The sequence below is a fragment of the Staurois parvus genome, unplaced genomic scaffold, assembly GCF_062004578.1.
Source record: "Staurois parvus isolate SC_StPar_1 unplaced genomic scaffold, SC_StPar_1.0 ptg000249l, whole genome shotgun sequence".
Lineage (NCBI taxonomy): Eukaryota > Metazoa > Chordata > Amphibia > Anura > Ranidae > Staurois > Staurois parvus.
In genome coordinates this window covers 9263767-9287925 of record NW_028318045.1, presented here as the reverse complement: position 1 = coordinate 9287925, position 24159 = coordinate 9263767, and the positions used below count along the sequence as shown (strand labels likewise).

General features: G+C 41.4%; 1 protein-coding gene across 5 annotated transcripts in view; it reads right to left on the bottom strand.

The window, feature by feature from the left end:
* Positions 1-2169: 2169 nt before the first annotated feature.
* The window catches only part of DNM1L (dynamin 1L), a 73469-nt gene continuing 51479 nt past the window's right edge, over positions 2170-24159 (bottom strand). For 2 of the 5 annotated variants that reach the window (XM_089680747.1, XM_089680748.1), the window contains 7 exons: positions 23441-23533; positions 23292-23351; positions 19966-20043; positions 10327-10500; positions 9460-9569; positions 9215-9374; positions 2170-7386 (listed from right to left, as the gene is read on the bottom strand). In XM_089680747.1, coding sequence (XP_089536873.1) covers positions 7330-7386; positions 9215-9374; positions 9460-9569; positions 10327-10500; positions 19966-20043; positions 23292-23351; positions 23441-23533 — 732 coding nt within the window. In that variant the 3' untranslated portion in view covers positions 2170-7329. The remainder of the gene's footprint in view (positions 7387-9214; positions 9375-9459; positions 9570-10326; positions 10501-19965; positions 20044-23291; positions 23352-23440; positions 23534-24159) is intronic. The other 3 variants (XM_089680749.1, XM_089680750.1, XM_089680751.1) reach the window with 2 other exon arrangements.

Genomic DNA, 24159 nt, shown 5'->3' with positions numbered 1-24159 from the left:
TTAGACCTCAGTTTGCAGACATCAGATCATTGAAGGATTGGTTACCCGCCCCCCCCCCCATTTTACACTGTAATTAGCATTGTGTTTATATTGTGCTGACTAGAAAATACTCTTGTTATGGAGGCATAATAAGAGAATGTTTACTGTCTTTAAAATAATCAGTAAAGGTGGAGACCACAGGATCAATACAGATGAAGTGCTTATGCTTGGTACATACATTCTCAGGAACAGACTGGGGCTGATTTACTATAGGCATATACACTGTACACTTTAGAACAGCAGTTGATTCAGAGTTTAGTCAATGTGGTGAAGCTCTGCTAACTTGCTTTTTTTTTCCCTTGCACTTGATTAGGTATTCTTTGCAAAGTCAAGCTTCACCTCATTTACTAAGCTATGGAGCAACTGAACTTTCAAAGTGCAGCATCTATTTGCCTTTAGTAAATCAAACCCACTGTCTCAAAGTGGGGAAGAAAAAGCTCTACATTGTGAAGTGGCTACACCTGTGAAGACAAAGAAAAATGTAACCAGTAATGTCAGGATACCCAACCTGGATGCTATGGGCCTAGGTAGAACAGCAAGAGGTGAGAATGACAGCTTCTGAGCTTCTACCTTTAAAAAAAACAAATTATTATATCAAGGACTTTGCAATAAAGAAAAAATAAAAAATTGGAGGTGTGAAAAAATGCTGTATATTAAGAATGCTTTCAGAAACAGAAGTGTTAATAGTTTTTATTTTGATTCTGTTAATTGAGAAAAATACAGACAAGAAATCCAAATCAAATCAATATTTGGTGTGACCACCCTTTGCCTTCAAACCTTCATCAATCCTTCTAGGTATACTTGAGTTTTTGAAGGAACTCGGCAGGTAGGTTGTTCCAAACATCTTGGAGAACTAACCACAGATCTTCTGTGGTTGTAGGCTGCCTCAAATTCTTCTGTCTCTTGAACGTAATCCTAGACAGACTCGATGTCAAGTTCAGAGCTCTGTGGGAGCCAAACCATCACTTCCAGGACTCCTTTACACTGAATATAGTTCTTAATGACATTGGCTGTGTGGTTGGGGTTGTTGTCCTGCTGCAGAAGAAATTCAGGGCCAATCACACGTCTCCCTGATGGTATGGCATGATGGATAAGTATTTGCCTGTATTTCTCAGCATTGAGGAGACCACTGACCCTGACCAAATCTCCAACTCCATTTGCAGAAAAACAGCCCCAAACGTGAAAGGAATCTCCACCATGCTTCACTGTTGACTGCAGACAGAAAGAACAAGGAGTCCTGGAAGTAATGGTCTGAACTCAACATTAGAGTCTGTCCAGGATTACATGGAGACAAAGATTTGAGGCAGCCTACATTCACAGAAGATCTGTGGTTAGTTCTCCAAGATGTTTGGAACAACCTACCAGCCGAGATCCTTCAAAAATTGTGCAAGTGTACCTAGAAGAATTAAAGAATTGATGCAGTTTTGAAGGCAAAAGGTGGTCACACCAGATATTGATTTGATTTAATTTCTCTTCTGTTCATTCACTTTCCATTTTGTTAAAAGATAAAAATAAACAAAATATTTCTGAAAGCATTCATTTACAGCATTTTTTAACACCTGCCTAAAACCTTTGCACAGTACTGTATATACAGTAAATGTATATATATATGTGAATATATGCACATTGGAAGACCTCGCCTGCATTGCAATCAGGACAGGTTAATTTAAAGTGTGTAATTTGACAGTCACGGCAAAATGGCCAACTCACCCCCTTGATTAGCACCTCTACTACACAAATGCCACCGGCTACTGCAGGACCCACCCACCAAAAGCTTGCAGCATTTGTGCGCATATGCAGAAATCCACCAATGGTGTCTGCCAGCTCCCAAACACCTAGAAGAGACCGATGGCGCATCTGCGTATGCGTATTTTTAAAAATGCCAGCGCGAAGCAAGGGCAGTGTTCGAGTTCGGCTTTAACTTATAATTACCATTTACACTGCAGATTTTGAAAGAAAAATCCTAGAGTTCTGCTTTAAAGATGTATTAAGGAATGCAAAAACTATATCTGTCTTGAGTCCTGCTTTAGGTATAATACCGGGTGACCCTTTTTTCCCTTCGATAGCATATAGGAAGACAGAAGATGTAAGATAAAGCAGCTGCTCGCAGCAAGTCAGAGAAACACAAACTTCTGCACAACCATTTTATTTACAATGATAAACACAGACAAGTCAGAACATACATGGAGTCTCAGTACTGAAGTGGCAGCTAAAGCCTACAAGCAGAGACTGTTCCCCTCTCACACACACAGACTGGGAACAGAAGCAGACGAACAAGGATGGATGTGTCACAGGTCCCTTTATTGTATGACAACCCTGGTGACACCCCAGGAAGGAGGCAAGAACAGAGGTACATTACAGCGTAGAGCGCCTCTGGAAGGGGGACAAATTTTAATAGTTGATGTTCCTGAAACAAAAACACAGCTAATCATGCAGCTGCCCCTAAGTGTTTGTGGATCTTACCCTAATGTCACAAACAGTCAGGTGACAGAAAATGGCTAAAGCCTGGTGGCAAGCTGACTAGAAGTGACAAGGAATTAAGAGTGTGCCAGTACAAGATTTGCTGTTATGCTGAAAAAAGAGCTCAAAGAAAACAGTACATTTCAAGATGCAGAAAAAAAAAAAAATGAGGTAATCGATCATTGAAAACAAAAGAATGGATGCAGATTTTTATAATCCAAAATATATGTCGTTTATGTAAGGTTTCATATGATGCAGTATAGCATTTTCATTTGATTCAAACAGAAAAGTTAGAACCTCTGCCAGTTTTTATGTGTTACTGGGAAGAATCCTCTTAACACTCTTCACATCTGAAATCTAGTCTGTTTATATTCTGTCCTCCCTGGATCCCCTCTCCCCCTTTATTAGCATGCTTCTTGCAGTTTTGCCTGTGGTAATACAGGTTTGCATTGCCATTCATTAATGCCACCCCTATGCCCATGTACAGGTGCATCTCAATAACTTAGTTATTTCAGTAATTCAATTCAAAAAGTAAAACTCCTAATATATAGATTCATTACACAGAGTGAAATATTTAAAGCATTTCTTAGGCTGGCCATACATTATACAATTTTCTTGAGACTTTTGCTTTAGATTTAACGAAAACCATTTAATATGAGGTCAGACCTAAACAACACTTTCAATTGTATCCAATCAGGCAGGCCCTTTCACTGCATAGTAGAAGGTAAAGCTAAAGGAAATTAGACAGAAAATTGCATAGTGTATGGCCAGCCTTACTTTTAATTTTGAGGATTATGGCTTACAGCTAGTGAAAACCCCAAAATTCAGTATCTCAGAAACTTATAATATTGTGAAACAGTTCAATATTGTAGACTCGTGGTGTCACATTCTAATCAGCTAATTACCTCAAAACACCTGTAGAGGTTTCCTGAGCCATTAAATGGTCTCTCAGTCTGGCTCAGTAGGTTAACCGCTTGCCCTCCAGAGGATTTACTCCCCTTCCTGACCAGGCCACTTTTTGCGATATGGAGTTGCGTTACTTTAACTGACAATTGCACGGTCATGCAACGCTGTACATAAATGAAATGCATGTTCTTTTTTGCTCCACAAATAAAGCTTTCTTTTGGTGGTACTTTATCACCTCTGAGTTTATTTTTTGCACTATAAACAAAAAAAGACCAACAATTTTGGAGAAAAAAAAAAAAATAATATATATATATATATATATATATATATATATATATATATATAATTTTTTGACTTTTTGCTATAAAACATATCCAATTAAAAAAAAACGTATCTTTGCAAAAAAAAAAACAAAAAACACCCAATACATGTACATTAATTGGTTTACAAATGGTGGTGTATATATTGAAATTTCTATTTTTTTTATACTAGCAATGGCGGCAATCAGCGACTTATAGCGGGACTGCGGTGGGCATTCTGACACTGGGTTGGAACCTACTGCCACTGACATCCCCAGTGACACTAATACAGTGGTCAATGCTAATAAAAAGCACTGACATTCTACTAATGGCACTGGGCAGCAAGGGGCTAACATCCGGGGCGATGAAAGGGTTAACTGTGTGCGTTTTACTATGTGCTGTGTTTTACTAGGGAGGCATGTTGTTTCATATCTCTGCTGTGTAGAGATACAAAACAGCATGTCCATGCTGACAGGAGAGAGAATTGTGTTGTTTATACAGGTCTCTTCCATGTCAGCTGTCTCCGATGATCGCGGAGTGCTGGCCTGGACCCGGTGATTGACATCTCTAGCCGCCAACAGCAGCGTGGGTAGGGCGCCACTGACTGCCTACCCAGAAATGCAAATCACGTATATATACACGTGATTTTGCGCAGCCCTCCGGCAGTATTTCTGCTATAGGGTGGAGAGCAAGTGGTTAAACAATCATGGGGAAGACTGCTGACTTGACATGTTGTCCAGAAGACAGTCATTGACACCCTCCACAAGGAGGGCAAGTCACAAAAAGTCATTGCTAAACAAGCTGGCTGTTCACAGAGTGCTGTATCCAAGCATATTAATATAAAGTTGAGTGGAAGGAAAAAGCGTGGTAGAAAAAGAGGTGCACAAGCAACATGAATAACTGCAGCCTTGAATTAGAGGGAGATTCACAAGGAGTGGACTATGGCTGGTGTCAGTGCTTCAAGAGCCACCACACACAGAGGTATCCAGGATATGGGCTACAACTGTTCAATTCCTTGTGCCAAGCCACTCCTGAACCAGAGATTCAGAAGCATCAGAAGCGTCTTACCTGGGCTAAGGAGAAAAAGGACTGGACTGTTGCTCAGTGCGCCAAAGTCCTCTTTTCGGATGAAAGTAAATTTTGCATTTCATTTGGAAATCAAAGTACCCGAGTCAGGAGGAAGAGTGGAGAGGCACAGAATCCAAGTTGCATAGGCCAGAGTGAAGTTTCCACAGTCCGTGATGATTTGGGGAGCCATGTCATCTGCTGAGGTTGGTCCACTGTGTTTTATAAAGTCCAAAGTCAGCACAGCCGTCTACCAGGAGATTCTAGAGCACTTCATGCTTCCCTCTGCTGACCAGCCTTATGGAGATGCTGATTTCATTTTCCAGCAGAACTTGGCACCTGCCCACACTGCCAAAAGTACCACTACCTGGTTTAATGATCATGGTATCCCTGTGTTTAATTGGCCAGCAAATTCGCCTGACATAAACCCCACAGAGAATCTGCAGGATATTGTCAAGAGGAAGGAGACACCAGACCCAACAATGCAGACAAGCTGAAGGCCGCTATCAAAGTGACCTGGGCTTCCATAACCACAGCAGTACCACAGGCTGATTGTTTCCATGCCACACCGCATTGATGCAGTAGTTCATTCAAAATCAGCCCCGACCAAGTATTAAGTGAATACTATACTGTACATGGACATACTTTTCAGTGAGCCAACATTTTTGTATTAAAATCCCTATTTTGTTAGTCTTATGTAATATTCTAATCTTAGGAGACACTGAATTTTGGGTTTTCACTAGCTGCAAGCCATAATCATCAAAATTAAAAGCAAGAAGTGCTTGAAATAGATCACCGTGTGTAATGAATCTATATAAAATATCCAAGTATCACTTTTTGAATTGCATTAGTGAAAAAAAATAAACTTTTTGATGGTGTTCTAATTTATTGAGATGCACCTGATAATAAAAAGAAACGCCACAACACACACATATGAATGCTGCAAGTGAATGGGCTGCTTTAACATAGTAGGTAAGCAGTAATGCAAAACATGGTATGAATGGGCCTCCCGAAAAATGTTTGGTATTGTATGTCTATTGGAGAGATTTTCAATGACTTCCTGTGTCTCTGACACCATCATCTATATAGGAAGTAAGAGGATATCTCTTTGGTAATAAGGAGGTTCTACCTCTTCCTTTATTCTATCCAAAACTAAAGTTTTGGCTTGACATGGACTTTTAATTCACAGGCCTTCCTTATCTGTGTATGCAATATACAAATGAGTGTAGGGTACCACACATCAAAGTGTAGGTGAATCAGCAGGCAGTTATTTTGTTAATCAACAAAGCAGTCTATGGGATCAGACTATTTTGACTCACATCTGGTTCTGTGAGCACATTATAATGGGGACCCCAATACAGAGTTGAAAAAAAATTATCTCCATTTTAACTTGGTTCAGTTAACCACTTGGAGTTGGTGCCTCCTGGCCCTTTATGGGGTTTTGGATGTCAGGAGGTGGGGTGGGGTTTGTGATCATGTGACTGCTGTGATTGGCTGTCACAGTGATCACATGATCAGAAAGCTTTCCATTAGCCTCCAGTAACTGTGTCGGGAGCGTGCTCACTGCACAGTTCTTGTGAAGGCCCATCCACCGAGAGGCCGCATATATGCATGCAGCCAGCAGGAAGGAGTTAAAGTTTAGCTAAAGCTTCTAGCTTTGGTCATTTCTCTTCTGTTCATTGAAGGACACAGGAGAGAGATTTAAATCTTGACTGTAGGTTCATACTACCATCTGCAGAAGGAGGACACTAGGCCCAATAAAAACCCCTACCCCCATTTGCTCTGGGCATTTCATTTTTTGCCAACAGTATTGACGAGATTTCTCTTTAGTTTCTGTGAAGAGCAAAGAAAAAAAAAAAATCTCTTAGCCTTCCTCAGAACAGGTTCTGCTGACCACTCAAGTTTAGATTCTTCCTTGCTTTCAGTTTAGGTGACAAAAATCTGACAGGGATTCTAAGCCTTACCATAGAAAAAAAAAAAAAAGACATTGGATACACTTGATTCGCGGCTCACAGAATGGCAGCAAAGTTTGAAAGCCATCAGACCTTTTTGGTCACAATATATCTGTTCCAAACAAATATACAACTTGAAGTGGAAACGCCTCCAAAACATTCTGAAGTTTTTTTTTATTATTATATTTATGTTTGTCAATATATTTCAGTCAGTGCAATATCAAATGATAAAACAAAAATGTACACTACTCCAGAGAACTGCACAGGTCCTGTATAAAACACATCACCTAAAAAAGATATTCATGTGAGCAAAGGTGAGTCACTAGACTTCCCAGCATGCTCTTGTTCCAACGTCACAATGGTTGGTCAGCTTGAATCACAACAGGAAATGAGGAGAAGAGATTAATAGCTGGACATATATTTATTTTGTGAAGTGTGGAAGTTATTTGTTTTATTTGATTTTTTTCTTGCTTGGTACAGCAGGTTCTCTCCTGGACACGATCCTCCCATACATATGGATTTCTTATATAAATAAATTTCTACCGTGTGTACAACTGGCAGTTCCTCTATGGTTTTCAAGTGAAGTGCCTGGTGCTTCCATCTTCTGGTCACCAGAGGTGCGTCTCCCTGATCTCAGCTATAATCTGGCTTGCTCTCTGAAGTGCCTAATGAAAGAAAGAGGGAGATATAAAGAAGGAACAACCAGCCTGTGAACTGTATGGAGGAATGTTTTAGGTCTTCAGCTGAATGTGATATTAGAACACCAGCCAAATACAGGATGACTCCAGGGTGTTACCTCATCTGTCAGAAAAGACAGCTGGATTTAAAGTGCATACCAAACACAACACAAATGCAGAACACAAATGTAATATATTGCAGCTTACCAGTCTTTAGATGTGGTGCCTGCATTAGTTTTCATTATTTCAGGCTTTGAATTGCACCCCCCGCCCCCCATTACTTTCACCTGATGATCCTCCCAGGAACACTTCCTCCTCCTCCACTTCCCTAAGAGGACAATAGAACAGCTTCCCCCATCCTCATCACCATAGCATAGAGAGAGAGGTTCTCTAGTCCATAAAAACAACTGCTAAAGCTGATTGCTTTGTTTGACATTTCAGTTTAAAGCATGTCATTCAATTAGGGGTTATAGTTAGTTTAAGATTAATGTCCGTCAGTGGTGGAACTACCAAGGTCGCAAAGGTCGAACTTGCAACCGGGCCCTGGCATTCCCCCACTGTGGGGGGGCCCCAAGTAATGTTGCCAACCATCCATACAGATGATTTGTAAAAAAAAAGGGCACTTTTCTGCTATTTGTAAACAGAAGACTAGTTCCCATTAAATTTTCACTCAGTTGCTTTCAAATCTGCAACACCATGATGTCACTGCGCACCCCCCCCGTGCCCAAACTCAGCCATTTATTAATTACTGTATTTGGCTTGGGCACAGGGAAGCAGGCTGCTGGTCAGGTGTGTGGTGATGTCATGGCATTTGGACCCTTTCCTGAAAATCTGTAAGCACCTGCAAGGAGGGGCTGTGAGGGAAGAGGAAGTCCAAAAGACTAAGCCTGCAGACAATTACAGGAAGTCAGTGTGTAACATCTTCAGGCCACACAGAGTCTGTGGGGTTGTCAGTCACTCTGTGGGGGGATTACTGATGCAGGGGAGGAGTGGAGACCCTAAGGTGGGGGAGGGGGGGCACTGATATAAATGTCCCCCCTTATATTAGTGTCCTCACTCCCCTCAGTGTACTCCTTTACTTTAGTGTATTCACTCTGCAGACTCTGGTGTAAAGGGAAACTCTGATATAAGAGGATCTCTGGTCACCAGAAATTCCAGCCCCCCACATCAGAGCTCCCAGAATTACCCCTTACATTGGAGTCAGTGCAATAGGAAACTTTGCGGACTCTGAGGTGAGGAGGAACTCTGATGAAAGGGGGTGGGGGAGGGGGGGGTTCTGGAAACCAGAGAACCTCTTACATCCAAATCAACAGCATACCCCTTACATAATGGTCAGCAGGGTTCCCCCTTACGGTGTAAGGAGGAACCCTGCAGACTCTGATGTAATATAAAGGGGGCTCGGAGAAATCCAATGTAAGGAGGAATACTGTAAAAAGCTCCTGGGCTCAGGTCAGGCGGGCCTTTCATGGTTTCTTGTACAGAGGCCCTGAAGGTTAGAATTACACCCCTGAAGTCTATGCTAGCTTTTGGTGGGGTACTGCCTCTGCAGCAGAGGATACCATTAAGAAGCAAATTTCACCTATTAGGTGGAACCAGGATGTGTCAATTGGAAAGAAGACAGCACTGGACATCCAGGCAGTGGAACAGCTTACAGGTGCCTGACACAGAGCAAATGTGTTAAACCACATGATCTTTGGCTTAGGCTTAAACTATTGGTTTGAACACTGTCAGCTTATGCAAATATAAATGTGCAATATAAACAGAGTCGGTAGTAGTGTGGCTTTCAGTACGGGCAACACAAAGAAAGCCAAAATACCTTCAACATGTCTGCAGCTTCCTTCCTGCGCTGTGCCATGTCCTCAGACTCTGTAAGTAGGTCCTCCAGCAACATGGATTTATACAACTGGCCCACCAGCTCACTCTGTAACGTGTCCTTCACGTGGTTCACCAAGAAGTGCATCACGGCTTTTGGCACACTGTAAGGAGAACCTTGTTAGTATTCAGTGACACCCAGAATCAAAAGAATGAATGTGAGGTTAACCATTTACTCCACCATCTTACCTGTCCTGAATGTTCTTCCGTACGATCAGGAAGTAGGACTTTATTAGTCGCTCAATCACTTCGCAGTCACGCTGCTCACGAGCAGAAAGTTTTCTGGCAACTGGCACAGGCTGGAGAGAAAGTACATAGTTATAGCACTGATAAAGAAAAATAATTATATGCATTACTAATTACATGAGATTATCAAATACTTATATGCTAATGTTAGGTTTAATATAACACGTTTGATTTTTAGAATAACGTTGCAGAAAGTATGTTATTGGAAAACAATTGCTGTTCCTTGTACCCTTGGAATGTCTTGTGGAAGTATTTGGGAGTTTAGGTCTTGGTCAAGTTGCTAACGTGTCCCGAAATAACAAAATTCTTGTAATTAATCATTCTCAAGTAAATGATTTAAACCGTAAATGATTTGTTTAGGATAGTCCTATACGACAACTGTCCAGGACTTGAGCTTAAAAGCCTCCAGTTTTGATCAAGAGATCTGGTCCAATACATTCGTGAAGCCTAATAATCTCCACATGTGTTAATCACTCTACTTTATAATCTTTACTTTTACTTTGTAGCTTTTCATTTCTAAATAAACTTTCTAAACATTTCACTGTGAGTAGAGGTTGTGGCTTTCCTTATCAACACAGAACACTATTATCTGGTTTGGTTCAGCATGACTGTAGAAACTGAAGTCCTGGCTGGCACAATGATGACATCTGAGAGGCCCTCAACAAATGATAATTGCCAATGACTTTGAAAGCAATGTATGGAGTGCTGAGATCAGGGACTGACCTTAAAGGACACTGCCAGTTTGTGCACAAGAACAATCAATCGGCTATTCTATACAGCTCCCTGCTCCCTCCATGCATACACACTCACCACATCCAGGAGGTTCACAGCGTGGCCCCTTTGGGGGCTGGCTGGAAGGATGGGTGCAAGTCTGCTCCTCTCTTCTACTAGTGGATCTTCTCCTTTAGAGGCCTTCAGCATTCCTCTCCAGTTACCAGTTCCAGCATCTGGGATGCTGTCTGCAATGCCCCCCGCAGGAGCTACCTGTAACAACAGCAAATATATAGCTTTTAAGTAAAAGGTAAAACATTGCAATAAAACTGAACTCGAGGCAAAAACCTGACACAGATGGAAAATATATGAGGCGGCTGTTTGCCCTGCAAAAGAAATTGTATTTCTGTCCATCCTGTTCTAAAAATTCCACGGCTTTGTCACACTGTACACAGCCCTGTCTATCTTCTCCGCTGCAGTTAAGTAAAGCTGGCCATACACATCTTGAATTCCATCCGATTTCTGATGAATCAGCCAAAATTTGAGTTCTTGGTGGCCCTATGGGCACCACTTAGCTTGACAAAAAGGGGGCCAGGTGAAAATTTTATCAGTTGAACAGTGACTGCATCCAATCCGTATTGGAATACAATAGCTAGCTAGCAAGGGGCATTCCTTCATCATTGCTCTTGTGTATGGATAGCCTAAACACTTACAAGTCTTTCTCCTCCTAAGCCTGTAACTGGACAGCATAAAGAGGATCAACATACTGCTGAGCTCATCTGTCACTTTGCACTCTTTTCCCATCAGTATGTCCCTTGTTGGCACATGAGCAATGCAGTACAACTGACGTTTTATGCAGCTTCTTCTAGCTCGAGGTTTGCTGTACTGGGACAACAAGGGGCAGATACCTAGTCAAATTCAGGTACCACGTGCATTAAAGGGGAGGGGGGGAGAAACCACAACTATGTGTGATGATGTAGTGAAAAACACACACTATTTTGTTCCCTAATGGCCAATGCTCTCTAGATGTACAATGCTTTGAAAAAGTATTCATACCCCTTGAAATTTTCCATATTTTGTAATGTTACAATGAAAAACAAATGTATTTTATTGGGATTTTATGCGATAGACCAACACAAAGTGGAACATAATTGTGAAGTGGAAGGAAAATGATAAATGGTTTTCAAAATGTTTTACAAATAAATATCTGGAAAGTGAGGCGCGCATTTGTATTCAGCCCCCTTGAGTCAATACTTTGTAGAACCACCTTTCACTGCAATTACAGCTGCAAGTCTTTTTGAAGGCCAGCTTTGCACATCTAGGAAGTGAAATTTTTACCCATTCTTCTTTGCAAAAGATCTCAAGCTCTGTTAGATTGGATGCAGAACGTCTGTGAACAGCAATTTTAAACTCTTGCCACAGATTCTCAATTTTCAATTGGATTTAGGTCTGGACTTTGACTGGGCCATTCTAACACATGAATATACTTTGATCTAAACCATTCCATTGTAGCTCTGGCTGTATGTTTAGGGTCATTGTTCTGCTAGGTGGTAAACCTCCACCCCAGTCTCAAGTCCTTTGCAGACTAACAGGTTTTCTTCTAAGACTGTCCTGTATTTGGCTCCATCCATCTTCCCATCAACTCTGACCAGCTTCTCTGTCCCTGCTGAAGAAAAGCATACATACAACATGATGCTGCCACCACGTTTCACGGTGGGGATGGTGTGTTCAGGGAGATGTGCAGTGTTAGTTTTCCACCACACATAGCTTTTAGGCCAAAAGTTCCATTTTGGTCTCATCTGACCAGAGTACCTTCTTCCACATTTGCTGTGTCCCCCACATGGCTTCTCGTAAACTGCAAATGGAACTTCTTATGGCTTTCTTTCAACAATGGCTTTCTTCTTGCCACTCTTCCATAAAGGCCAGATTTGTGGAGTGCACGACTAATAGTTGTCCTGTGGACAGATTCTCCCACCTGGGCTGTGGATCTCTGCAGCTCCTCCAGAGTTACCATGGGCCTCTGGGCTGCTTCTCTCCTTGCCTAGCCTGTCAGTTTAGGTGGACGGCTATGTCTTGGTAGGTTTGCAGTTGTGCCATAATCTTTCCATTTTCAAGTGGATTGAACAATGCTCCACAAGATGTTCAAAGCCTGGGATATTTATTTTTTACAAACTTGACCCCGCTTTAAACTTCTCCACAACTTTATCCCTAACCTGTCTGGTTTCTTGGCCTTCATGATGCTGTTTGTTCACTAATGTTCTCCAACAAACCTCTGGAGGGCTTTACAGAACAGCTGTATTTATACTGAGATTAAATTGTACACAGGTGGACTATTTACTAATTAGATTACTTTTAAAGGCAATTGTTTCCACTAGATCAGGGGTGTCAAACTGGCGGCCCTCCAGCTGCTGCAAAACTACAAGTCCCATCATGGCTCTGCCTTTAGGAGTCATGCTTGTAACTGTCAATCTTGCAATGCCTCATGAGACTTGCAGTTTGGCAACAGCTGGAGGGCCACCAGTTTGACACCTGTGCACTATATGTTAGTTAGGAGTATCAGAGTAAAGAGGGCTGAATACAAATGGACGCCACACTCTTTAGATATATGTAAATATTTTTGAAAACCATTTAATAATTTTCCTTCCACCTCACAATTATGTGCCACTTTGTGTTGGTCTATAACATAAAATCTCATTAAATACATTTACGATTTTGATTGTAACATGACAAAATGAGGACAATGTCAAGGGGTATGAATACTTTCTCAAGGCACTGTAAAGGCCATGATTTTGGGAGTTATAATTGTCCTTACATATCCAAGGCTGTCAGAAATGCAGGCACAAGGTGACTGCCAATGTTGGTTAGGTTGTATTGGTGTAAACCACACATGCTCTGATCTCATGAAACAAGAAAGCTTACAAAAATTCTAATGTAATGCAAAGTTCTGAAATAATACATGAACTTTTACTTTAAAGATCACAATTGCACCATCCCCAGGGAAAAAAAAAAAAAAAAAAAACCTTCAGAGAAATCTATGTCCTTTCCATTGGCTAATCAGTTAGTTTAAGGGCAAGTCCTAGACCACCCTTGTGCTGTTTGACAGAGGTAGGAATAGGGACTCGAACGACTGGCTGAACATATTTACAATCTGGTCAGATTAAACCGTTCAAGTATTTGTATTCTAACTGTGCATGTAGCACTTCTCCTGGAAATCAGCATTAAAAATCTATGCCAATTCGGGTCATTTTAATGAAAGCAATGGTTTGCATGCTGAATAATTCTGCACTTTCCTATGGATTCAGGATGGATAAATGGATTGCACTGCATGTTCAGGATCACGTGATAAATGTGTAGGTTTCAATTACATGTGGTGCTATGAGCCATTGAAGTGTGTTTGAGTGAAGTCTGTACCACAGAAATCCATAGGGGAATGTTATCACATCCAGGCTGGAGTGCAGGCAGCTGGATCCTGCAGTCACCCCTCTATCCATTTACTTAGCCGGGATGTTATACTTTACTACCCATTCAGAGTTCGTACAAAAGTAAAATGCTTAAACTCAGGCTAAATAAATACTAGATAAATGCAAGAGGCACATGTACTCTTACTGGAATCTCAGTGTGCTTTGTGCATTTCTTCCAGATCTGTGCAGTAATCCAGTGTGAAACTTTGTCTCTGTGCAGGAGCTCCCTGTAACAAACACCGGTCGCTGCTGCTTTTTCTCCTTGTGCAGGATGACTGGTCATATATCCAACCCCTCCAGTAGTTTTCTGCAGACAGCCACAAGCGGGTGGGGCCCACTGGACCCCTGTCACAGCTCTGCTCTCTGCACAGGCTATGTACAGCACAATGATGCTGTCACTGCTACTTTAAAGGATAAGTTCACCTTTGGGAACATGTTACATGTTCCATCCGTTTTAGGGTGAAACATATAACATGTTCCCAATGCTGCAGCTGCTGCCCAATTCACCCCCCACACACCAACAGCAGTACGGGGAGAAGTTCCTCATACTAGCTGTCACTCTTTAACATGGCACACACTGCCATGTCATTCATTCAAGAGTTCTGTGAACGAATGAACTACAAGTACCGACATCCTTAGCGGCTGTGGGCTTGTAGTTCTCAATGAACTACCACAGCAATGTAGAGTGCTGTGGTAGTTCATTCAATCTTCCTGTCAGTATATATGCTTGCCTGTACATCCTGTACTAGATGTACTTGGTTATACATAGCAAGTTCAGCTTTAAAAAAAAAATAAATTAGATATATATGAATTATGTAAAAACGTTTTTTAAAAAAGTAAGAATTTTTTCAAAGGACTGTGCTTCTGCTGTGTAGAGATGTTAGCAATGTACTAAGCTGACCTGAGGGAGGTTTGTTTGCCCCGTAACAAAAGGGAATTTTTACTTTAAAGTTTATGTCCAGCCAAAAAGTTAAGGAACAGTGGATAAAGTTTAAAAAGTGCTGTCACGTTTTTATCCAAGGCTCCATTAGAGAGATTTCCTACCGGTCATCTCACCATCGTGTTCACAATGTTGGAGTACTATGTTTTCTTGTCAGGCTGGGACTATCAGAATCACTGGAATTCCTTCTACTTGAATACTGAAAAAGGTAGACGCTGTAATGACGGGAAGGTAAAAATCAGGCAGAACTGGTCCTACTGTGTCACCAGAGCATCCACCACAAACGCATGAGGATCCCTGTTCATGGACAGGAACGGTCTAGTTTCACACTGAACCTGGACACCAGAAGACCAACATTTGGGGTGCCCTGCGGAAGACTTCCTTGAACATCCCAGAGTAAAAAGCCCACTTTGCTTGTTGACAGCTGAGAAAAACCACCTGCCAATATTCCAAGATTAGATCCACTGCTTCCTGAGCAGCCTGACTTCAGATACCTCCTTGATGATTTTTACACGCCACCACTGTGGTGTTGTCAGACTGGATCCTTACAGAATGGCCCTTCAGTTGCACCAAACAATGCATTGACGACACTGCTAATTACAGGATATTGATAGGTAATAACCTCTCTTGCAGTGACCAAATTCCCTGGACTGATTTACATGATAATGCTCCCATCTCCAGCATCTGGTAAAGAGACCACCAGTGTAGAGACCACCTTGTGCTCAGGTTTGAAACTAGGCAAAGAGCACTGCCTCAAGGGAGGCTACAATCTTTCCCAGACCCACACGCAATATTGAGGGACTTGTCAGTCTTGAGCAAGTCCACCCAAGAGCAAGCCACCTCAGAGCAAGACATTTGTTTAGAGGGAGGACCATTCTCATTTGGACGGTATCCAGGATCAGGCCTAAATATTCCAACCTCTGGGTTGAGGCTATGGTTGATATCTAAATTTAGAACCCACCCAAACCTCTCAGGAGTGAGCACCAAGTAAGACACACTGGTCTCCAGCAGACAAGCTCCTTCAGTAGCGAGTCATCCAGGTACAGTCATGGCCGAAATTGTTGGCACCCTTGATATTTTTCCTGAAAATCAAGTATTTCACACAAAAAAGGTATTGCATTAACACATGTTTTGCTATACACATGTTTATTCCCTTTGTATGTATTGGAACAAATATAAAACAGAGGCAGAAAAGCAAATATGACATAATGTCACACAAAACCCCAAAAATGGGCTGGACAAAAGTATTGGCACCCTTAACTTAATATTTGGTTGCACACCCTTTGGAAAACATAACTGAAATCAGTCGCTTCCTATAACCATCAATAAGCTTCTGACACCTCTCACCCGGAATTTTGGACCACTCTTCCTTTGCAAACAGCTCCAGGTCTCTCTTATTGGAAGGACACCTTTTCCCAACAGCAATTTTAAGATCTCTCCACAGGTGTTCAATGGGATTTAGATCTGGGCTCATTGCTGGCCACTTCAGAACTCTCCAGCGCTTCTTTGCCATCCATTTCTGAGTGCTTTTTGACGTATGTTTGGGGTCATTGTCCTGCTGGAAGACCCAGGATCTTGGACGCAAACCCAGCTTTCTGACACTGGGCCCTACAGTGCGACCCAAAATCCTTTGGTAATCCTCAGATTTCATGATGCCTTGCACACAGTCAAGGCACCCAGTGCCAGAGGCAGCAAAACAACCCCAAAACATCATTGAACCTCCACCATATTTTACCGTAGGTACTGTGTTTTGTTCTTTGTAGGCCTCATTCCGTTTTCGGTAAACAGTAGAATGATGTGCTTTACCGAAAAGCTCTATCTTGGTCTCATCTGTCCACAAGACGTTTTCCCAGAAGGCTTTTGGCTTACTCAAGTACATTTTGGCAAACTGTAGTCTTGCTTTTTTATGTCTCTGTGTCAGCAGTGGGGTCCTCCTGGGTCTCCTGCCATAGCGTTTCATTTCATTTAAATGTCGACGGATAGTTCGCGCTGACACTGATGCTCCCTGAGCCTGCAGGACAGCTTGAATGTCTTTGGAACATGTTTGGGGCTGCTTATCCACCATCCGGACTATTCTGCGTTGCAATCTTTCATCAATTTTCCTCATCCGTCCACGACCAGGGAGATTAGCTACAGTGCCATGGGTTGCAAACTTCTTGATAATGTTGCGCACTGTGGACAAAGGCAAATCTAGTTCTCTGGAGATGGACTTGTAACCTTGAGATTGTTGATATTTTGCCACAATTTTGGTTCTCAGGTCCTCAGACAGTTCTCGTCTCCTCTTTCTGTTGTCCATGCTTAGTGTGGCACAGACAGACACACAATGCAAAGGTTAAGTGAACGTCTCTCCTTTTTATCTGCTTTCAGGTGTGATTTCTATATTGCCCACACCTGTTACTTGCCCCAGGTGAGTTTACAGGAGCATCACATGCTTGTAACATTCTTATTTATCCGCAGTTGTGAAAGGGTGCCAATACTTTTGTCCAGCCCATTTTTGGAGGTTTGTGTGACATTATGTCGAATTTGCTTTCTTTCCTCCCTTTTTTTGTTTTGTCCCAATACACACAAAGGGAATAAACATGTGTATAGCAAAACATGTGTTAATGCAATACGTTTCGTGAGAAATACATGATTTCCTGGAGAAATATCAAGGGTGCCAACAATTTCGGCCATGACTGTACCTATAACAGGTATACCACAGGTATGCAGGAGCCAGAACCATGGTGAACACTCTGGGAGCTGTGGATGGACTGAATGGCAGGGCCATAAACTGAAAGTGGCAGCTCTTTACCACAAACTGCAGAAATCTTTGGTGATGAGGAAAGATCAAACGTGCAGGTAAGCATCTTTGATATCAACGGATGCCAGGAAATCTCCCTACTGGAGAGAGACCACCACAGACCGAACCTATTTCACCTAGAACTTCTGCACATGCAGAAACTTGTTCAGTGTCTTGAGATCCAAGATGAGGCAAACATCTGTTTTGTTTCAGAAACATGATAAGGTTTGAATACTCTGGAACTGGAATGCTTACTACTTGATACAGAAGATGATCGAGAGCTTGCAGAAGAGCTAATTTTTTTTGTGAATTCAAAGAAATACTTGAAGGCATAAAGTGTGGAAGGGAAAGTTCCGAAATTCCAGCTTTCAGCTGCAAACCACTAGATTTCGGACCCACTCATCTGCAATCTCCCCCTGCCAAACCTCAATGAAGGCCTGTAAACGTCTCCCCACTCAAGTGAGGCCCCCCTTCATTATGAAGAGGACTGGTTATCTGACTTGGCAGGTTCTGGAGCCCATGGTTTCTTATGAAACTGGGACTGGAGTTTGGACCTGGAGCCCAAAGCAGCAGATTGGTGAATGAAATGTGTATTTGAAGTAGAAGGAACCGCAGGTTTTTGAACTGTAGTCTTGGCCTTACCCAGAGTCAAATTCTGGATGTAATCATCTAAGGCAGGACTAGACAAACGGTCCCCTTAAAAAGGGGAACATGTTTCTTGTAGGACAATTCCACTGAGGAACACTTCAGTCATAAGATCCTGTGCATATGTACAGGTAAGACCCCAAGAGGTAAAAGCTGCTGTTTGAAGTCCTTTAAAGTGGTTGAAAATCCTTACGTATAACCACTGAACTGACTGGCCTCAGGTGATACACAGAGATGAAACAATTCCTCCTACACAAGTACCTGTTTATCTGCAGTCATCTGTCCTGTACAGCCTACTACAACACATATTTTACACAGAATCTGTCAGCATCTCTCAGCAGTACAAAGCAGAGGGCAGACATCTGAATTCACACACTGCACAGGTTGGGGAGAAGAACTCTGAAACCTGATTGGAACGAAGGGACATACACCCCTCTCCTCACACTACACAGAGAACAGGCACATCCAGTTTGAAGCCAAGAGCACATGGAAAATGCGGTTTCTGCTCGATTTGGTATCTCCACTAGTAGAATCCCTATGTCTTGTGACAAGCCCAGACCTTATAGTGGAATTCTGGGGTTATACTAATCTTAAAACTGCTCCCACCCCCACTTAAAGCCTATACTAACTACCCTGTGGAAGAAAGATGTATATACTTATTCTGAGGCCGCTCCTGTCTGGTCACGTGATCTACAGGAGAAGATGAGAGTGCTCTTACAACAGCTGAAATGCCTGTGGTGATGTCATCCATAGGCTAACTATGAGCCATCCATCATCGGCGCTCCCTCATCTCCCCTGCAGCCGCTGCTAGCTGACAGAGTAGAGCCAATCAAATGACTGGACCAAAGCTGAGAACAGGTAAGTATACAGATCTTTCTTCCAAAGGGTAGTTTGTATAGGTGGTAGAAGGGGACCTTGCCTAACGAGGGATATACCTAGGAAGTAATTGTTATTTTTTTTGCCAGTGTACAAACATCTGAAGGTGAAAGCATAACCCTATAGTCATGGATATGTCCTATGATATGCTATAGGGAAAACGTTTTTAGAAGAGCATTCAAAAAAACAAAAACCCAAGCTAGATTTTACTTTTGCCTGTGTCAGCTGCAGATTTTCCCTCACTTCTAGTTAAACTTGTCAGGTGAAAAGGAAAGTAGGGCACATCTAGTGAGACCCCAGGTGACAGTAAAAATCAGACGTGTTCTAAGCCTTAAGCCGCCCATGCATGAGTCGAATTCCAAGAGTTTACTTTCGAAAATCCTTTCTAAGAATTTTTATTCGAATTTTGCACCATTAGTGGGCCAGAGCAACGGCCGAATTTCAAGCGACCATCGAATTTGAGTGATTGGACATGAGGAAATTTTTTTAAAAACAAACTAATTTTTAATCAATGATGGCAGAGTCATGCAAGAAATGTGATCGAAAAAGAAATGAACTGTGACCTGGAAATAAAAGAAAATTCCCGGCCACGAAAATCATTTTCTGTAGCAACACGAGGTGAAATTTAAGGCTTGGTTGGTCGAATTTCAAAATCAATGGTGGCACCATCGGATTACAAAATACACAAAATTTCTAATTTAAAATAAAATTTGTTTGGAATTCAGCCAATGTATGGCCTGCATTACACACTCTAGTTAAAATTTCTTCTAAACGTTTTTGGCTTGGCATACTATTCAAAGATAAGCTGGCAGTGATAGAGATAGGGATCTGAATTTTGCATGCAGAAGGGGTAATTTGTGTCTCAAGCAGTCAGGCTCTTCATGCATGCCTTGCATCATACAGCAGACACACAGGCAGAGGTGGACGAATAGCACATGTATCGCAAACATGGTCTCAATCTTCACATTTCAAAAAGCAGCTACAACAGAACCACAAAAATGAAGCATAGCATGCAATGCTATGAGATTGGCACAGACCTTGCCATCAGCCTCAGTGGCAGAAGCAGAGGAGGACTCCAGGGAGGCAGACGCCAGAGGCCCTGGAGGTTTAGTAGACTAAAGAAAGAAAAAGAATCAGAAGAGAGATTTTACTAGAGATTACACATATTAGGCTTTCAATTGTTACACATAAATATCAGTCTCTATGAACCCACTTTAAAAGCTGAAAAATGACACAATGTTAAAGTAAACAGAAGCAGCTGGACACACATTATACAGGAAACCTGTACTGAAATATGTAGGCTGCCAAGGCTGATCTCTCCTTTAAAAATGCTTACGGTCATGCTGACCTGCTGGTCTCAATACTTTGAGTGTCTTGAAAAGTATGAATTAAGGCAACTTTCACACTGATCAGCTGCAAAAGCACATAGGCTTTTTACAGCGCTTTGGCCACGCTGAGCATTTTTTAAAGGATACGTAACTTAAAAACTGCACCAAAACCGCTTCTTAAAGGCGTGTCTGGAGGCGCTTTTTAGGTGCTATCCATTGATTTCAATGGGAAGAGGCATTTTTGGGGCTTTTTTTTTTTTTTCAACTCACCAAACATGACCCAAAGATGCTGCAAACAGGAGTTGTTTTTATAACGCACCACAAGCGCAACGCCTCAGTGTGCAAACATACATAGATAAAGCATTTTTCTTGAGCTTTTCCTGGAGTAAATGCTTTTCCTGGAGTAAATGCTTTTCCTGGAGTAAATGCTGCTCTATTCTCTCATAAGTGATAGCCAAAAACATGAAGGCCTAGGTGCTCAGACCCATGATCTCTTCTGAAGAGCACAACTAGCCAACATACACCCTTGTAGTAGCAGACATCACATAACCAAGTATCTGGGCCTTCAGATAAATGGCCAGCAATGAAGGGAGCCTAAAACTGCATTTTCTCCATGAAAGGCAAGTAATGAAGCCCTTCTATAAAACTATTTAGCCATCCAAGAACAGGTTCACGTTTAAAGCTTTGATTGGTAGAGGTTTTGTTTTCAGATTTCAAGAAACTATTGTGGTGTAAAGTGCATCTGTAAGCCAAAAACTGTGGTTCTTTTTTAGGTTTTGGAAAAAGTGAGGAAGGATTAGAACTTGTCATTTGGAGGCTCTCCTGAAGAAAGTTCTTTACTTCCCATCTGGTAAAATGGGTTGTCCCCAGGACAGGAAGTGAGGGAAATCTCTCTAAAAGCAACACAGAATAAAGTAAAAAAATGTTTTCTTTTGGGGACATTTTACTAGCCAGGAAGTGGGTATAAATCTCTCTTCAACACAGTCCAAAATAGCAGTAAAACCTAATAGAATGGAGAAAGGTTAGACGTAAAACAAAAAAAGAAAAAAGGTTTTGGATATAGATAAACCAAGTCAGGCTTGTATATGATTGCGGTTTTACTGCCAGCTATATTCTGTGATCATTTCATAACTTATCAGTGACACACCCTTACCACCAAGTACACTCCTAAAATCCAATGACCCCAATAAGTAAGGTCAGCTTTAGGTACTTATACCGTGTGTACAAAGACATGACAGCTAAATCCACACAGAATAATAGGAATAATCCTTATAAAACATAGCCACCCAAAATCCTAAAATGAACTAGATTTACACAGTTCAACATTAATTATGGCAGATTTTATTTTCTTTTTAAAGAGAATGTTTGTATCAGGTTTGGTAATTTTAGTCAGATAATTACACATTATTACTTATGAATAAGAATGATTTTTTTTTTGGCCAGTAGATGAAACATGTTCACAAATCAGAACAACTTAGCTGGAGAGAAAAAAAAAAGTCTGTAAACAGAGATTAATAGCTCAAGCTTATATGGCACAGCTGACCCCTCCCCCCATTTCTTTGCCCTGTATGGTTCTGTACAGGTTCTTACAATCCATTTAATGTGACCAAAACCATGATGGTGTCCTGCTAATGTGCTGCTGAGCCAAATAAAGTATTTATAAGAAGCATGGGCAACCTTCAGGCCCATCTACCACTGAGTAAATGCAAGTACCAAGCATAGATCATAGTGCATGATTCTACAACATCTTGAGGGTCACACTTTTAAACCCTTACCTAGAAATTCCTTAAAGTGCATGCAAACAAAAACAAATTTTTCCTATTTGCACCCTTTAGTCTATAAAGTATACAATTGATAGCGTTTCTTATATCTAATTGTTAAGTGCAAAAAACACCTGTTGATCTTGCCAAATCTCCAATGCACTCCTCATACCTGTGAGTATTCCAGAACACCTCCCCCTCAATGTTAAGGAGAGGAAAAAGAGGAAGGTGTAGTCCTAGTACATATCCTATCCTAAGGTAACAATAGTGTTCATCCATAGATATAATACAATGAGTGAGAGAGTGAGCATTGTCAACCTGGGACACAAACGGTGTTACTGCTTGCAGAATCACAGGATGAAAATAATGGAAAAACATTAAAAAAAACTAAAATTTACACAGCCACCACATCCAAAGACTGGTGAGCGGCAATAGATTTAATTTTTGTTATTGCGTTTATACATGCTTTAAAAGCGAAGTTCATTTTTAGGGAAAAAAAATTATAAATGCACATATTTTTGCAGGACAAAAGGGCATTAATTATTTTTAGCAGGACCCTGTAAAGCATTACACCCTTGATCAGTGGATTTAAGGTGCAATGTCAGGCTCCTGCAGAACCTTCCTCCAGCTCTTTGCTCATATCTCTGGATGGGCTTTCAGTTAGAAAGTTGTTGGTACTGTCAATTAACTACGAGTGCACCAATTGCTGCACTTGTAGTCAATTAAGAACTATAAGCCCATCTGCTACAGTGGCAGATGAACTTAAAGTTTGATCATTCACAGATCTCTGTGAATGAATAACAGTCATGCGTGGGGTGGAGTCCTGACGATTTTGAATGAGACAGCAGCTGCAAGTGAGGAGAACCCCAGGGGTGAGGGTGGGTGGGTCTCTGTGTGTGGAAAGCAGATACTTCAGAACACGTTAGGTCGCACAACCCTAAAATATGTTCCTAAAAGTGAATTTGGCCTTTATATATCAATTCAATTTAGAGTAATATTACAACTTTTTTGATGTGAAAATGCTATTATACCTCAAACCAAATTTCACATATTGTAGTATCTCTCTAGGAATATACTGTCAACAGCTCAGCCAAAAAACTGCAGAATCATCTCTACTCCACTAAACTGACATCAAAGGAATTTGTTTATTGGACAGCGTTCTGCTTTAACATTCAAGTAATGGACAAAAAAAAAAATCATAGCAAACAAAAGGATTCCTAATATATAGTAATATACCACATTCGCACAATTGCGTTTCACATTGGCTATGCTCACTTTATCTGTAAGAGCTGCAGGCCGCGGTAAATCCCTGGCTAATCTGTTCCTCCTCTGTTCCTGCATGTCACAGAAAAACAAAAATAGTTTTATACATTAAGATTTATTATTGTTACCAGATCTGGTAGAGAAGATTGTGCCTTCCTCACCTCTATATTATTGTTCATCAGACCACAGGCATCTGCAAAATCTGGATGTTTAGTGTTGATATAGGCAAGTTCAATGGCCACCAAATTGTGGACCTGTATGAAATGACCCAATGTGGTTATATAATCAAGTTCTTTAAACATTTTTCCAGTCTTATTTATTTTATTTATTTCAGGTACTTATATAGCGCCGTCAATTTACGCAGCACTTTACATATATATTGTACATTCACATCAGTCCCTAACCCTCAAGGGGCATACAATCTAAAGTCCCTAACTCACATTCATACATGCACTCTCTATGGCCAATTTAGACAGGAGCCAATTAACCTACCAGCATGTCTTTGGAGTGTGGGAGGAAACCGGAGTGTGGGAGGAAACCGGAGTGTGGGAGGAAACCGGAGTGTGGGAGGAAACCGGAGTACCCGGAGGAAACCCACGCAGGTACAGGGAGAACATGCAAACTCCAGGCAGGAGGTGCCATGGCTGGGATTTGAACCTACAACCCTAGCACTGCCAGGTGAAAGTGCTAACCTTTTAGCCATTGTGATGCCCATATGGTTTACATTTAACCATTCAAATGCACAACACAGATTTTAAGGCTGAACACAATTTCAGTCATGCATGCCTGTAGTATAGCAGCACTGAGACAATAGTTATACAAAGAAAGTCTCCTCAAAGATGACAAAGAAAAAAACTGTCCGATAATGAAACCATTTCCT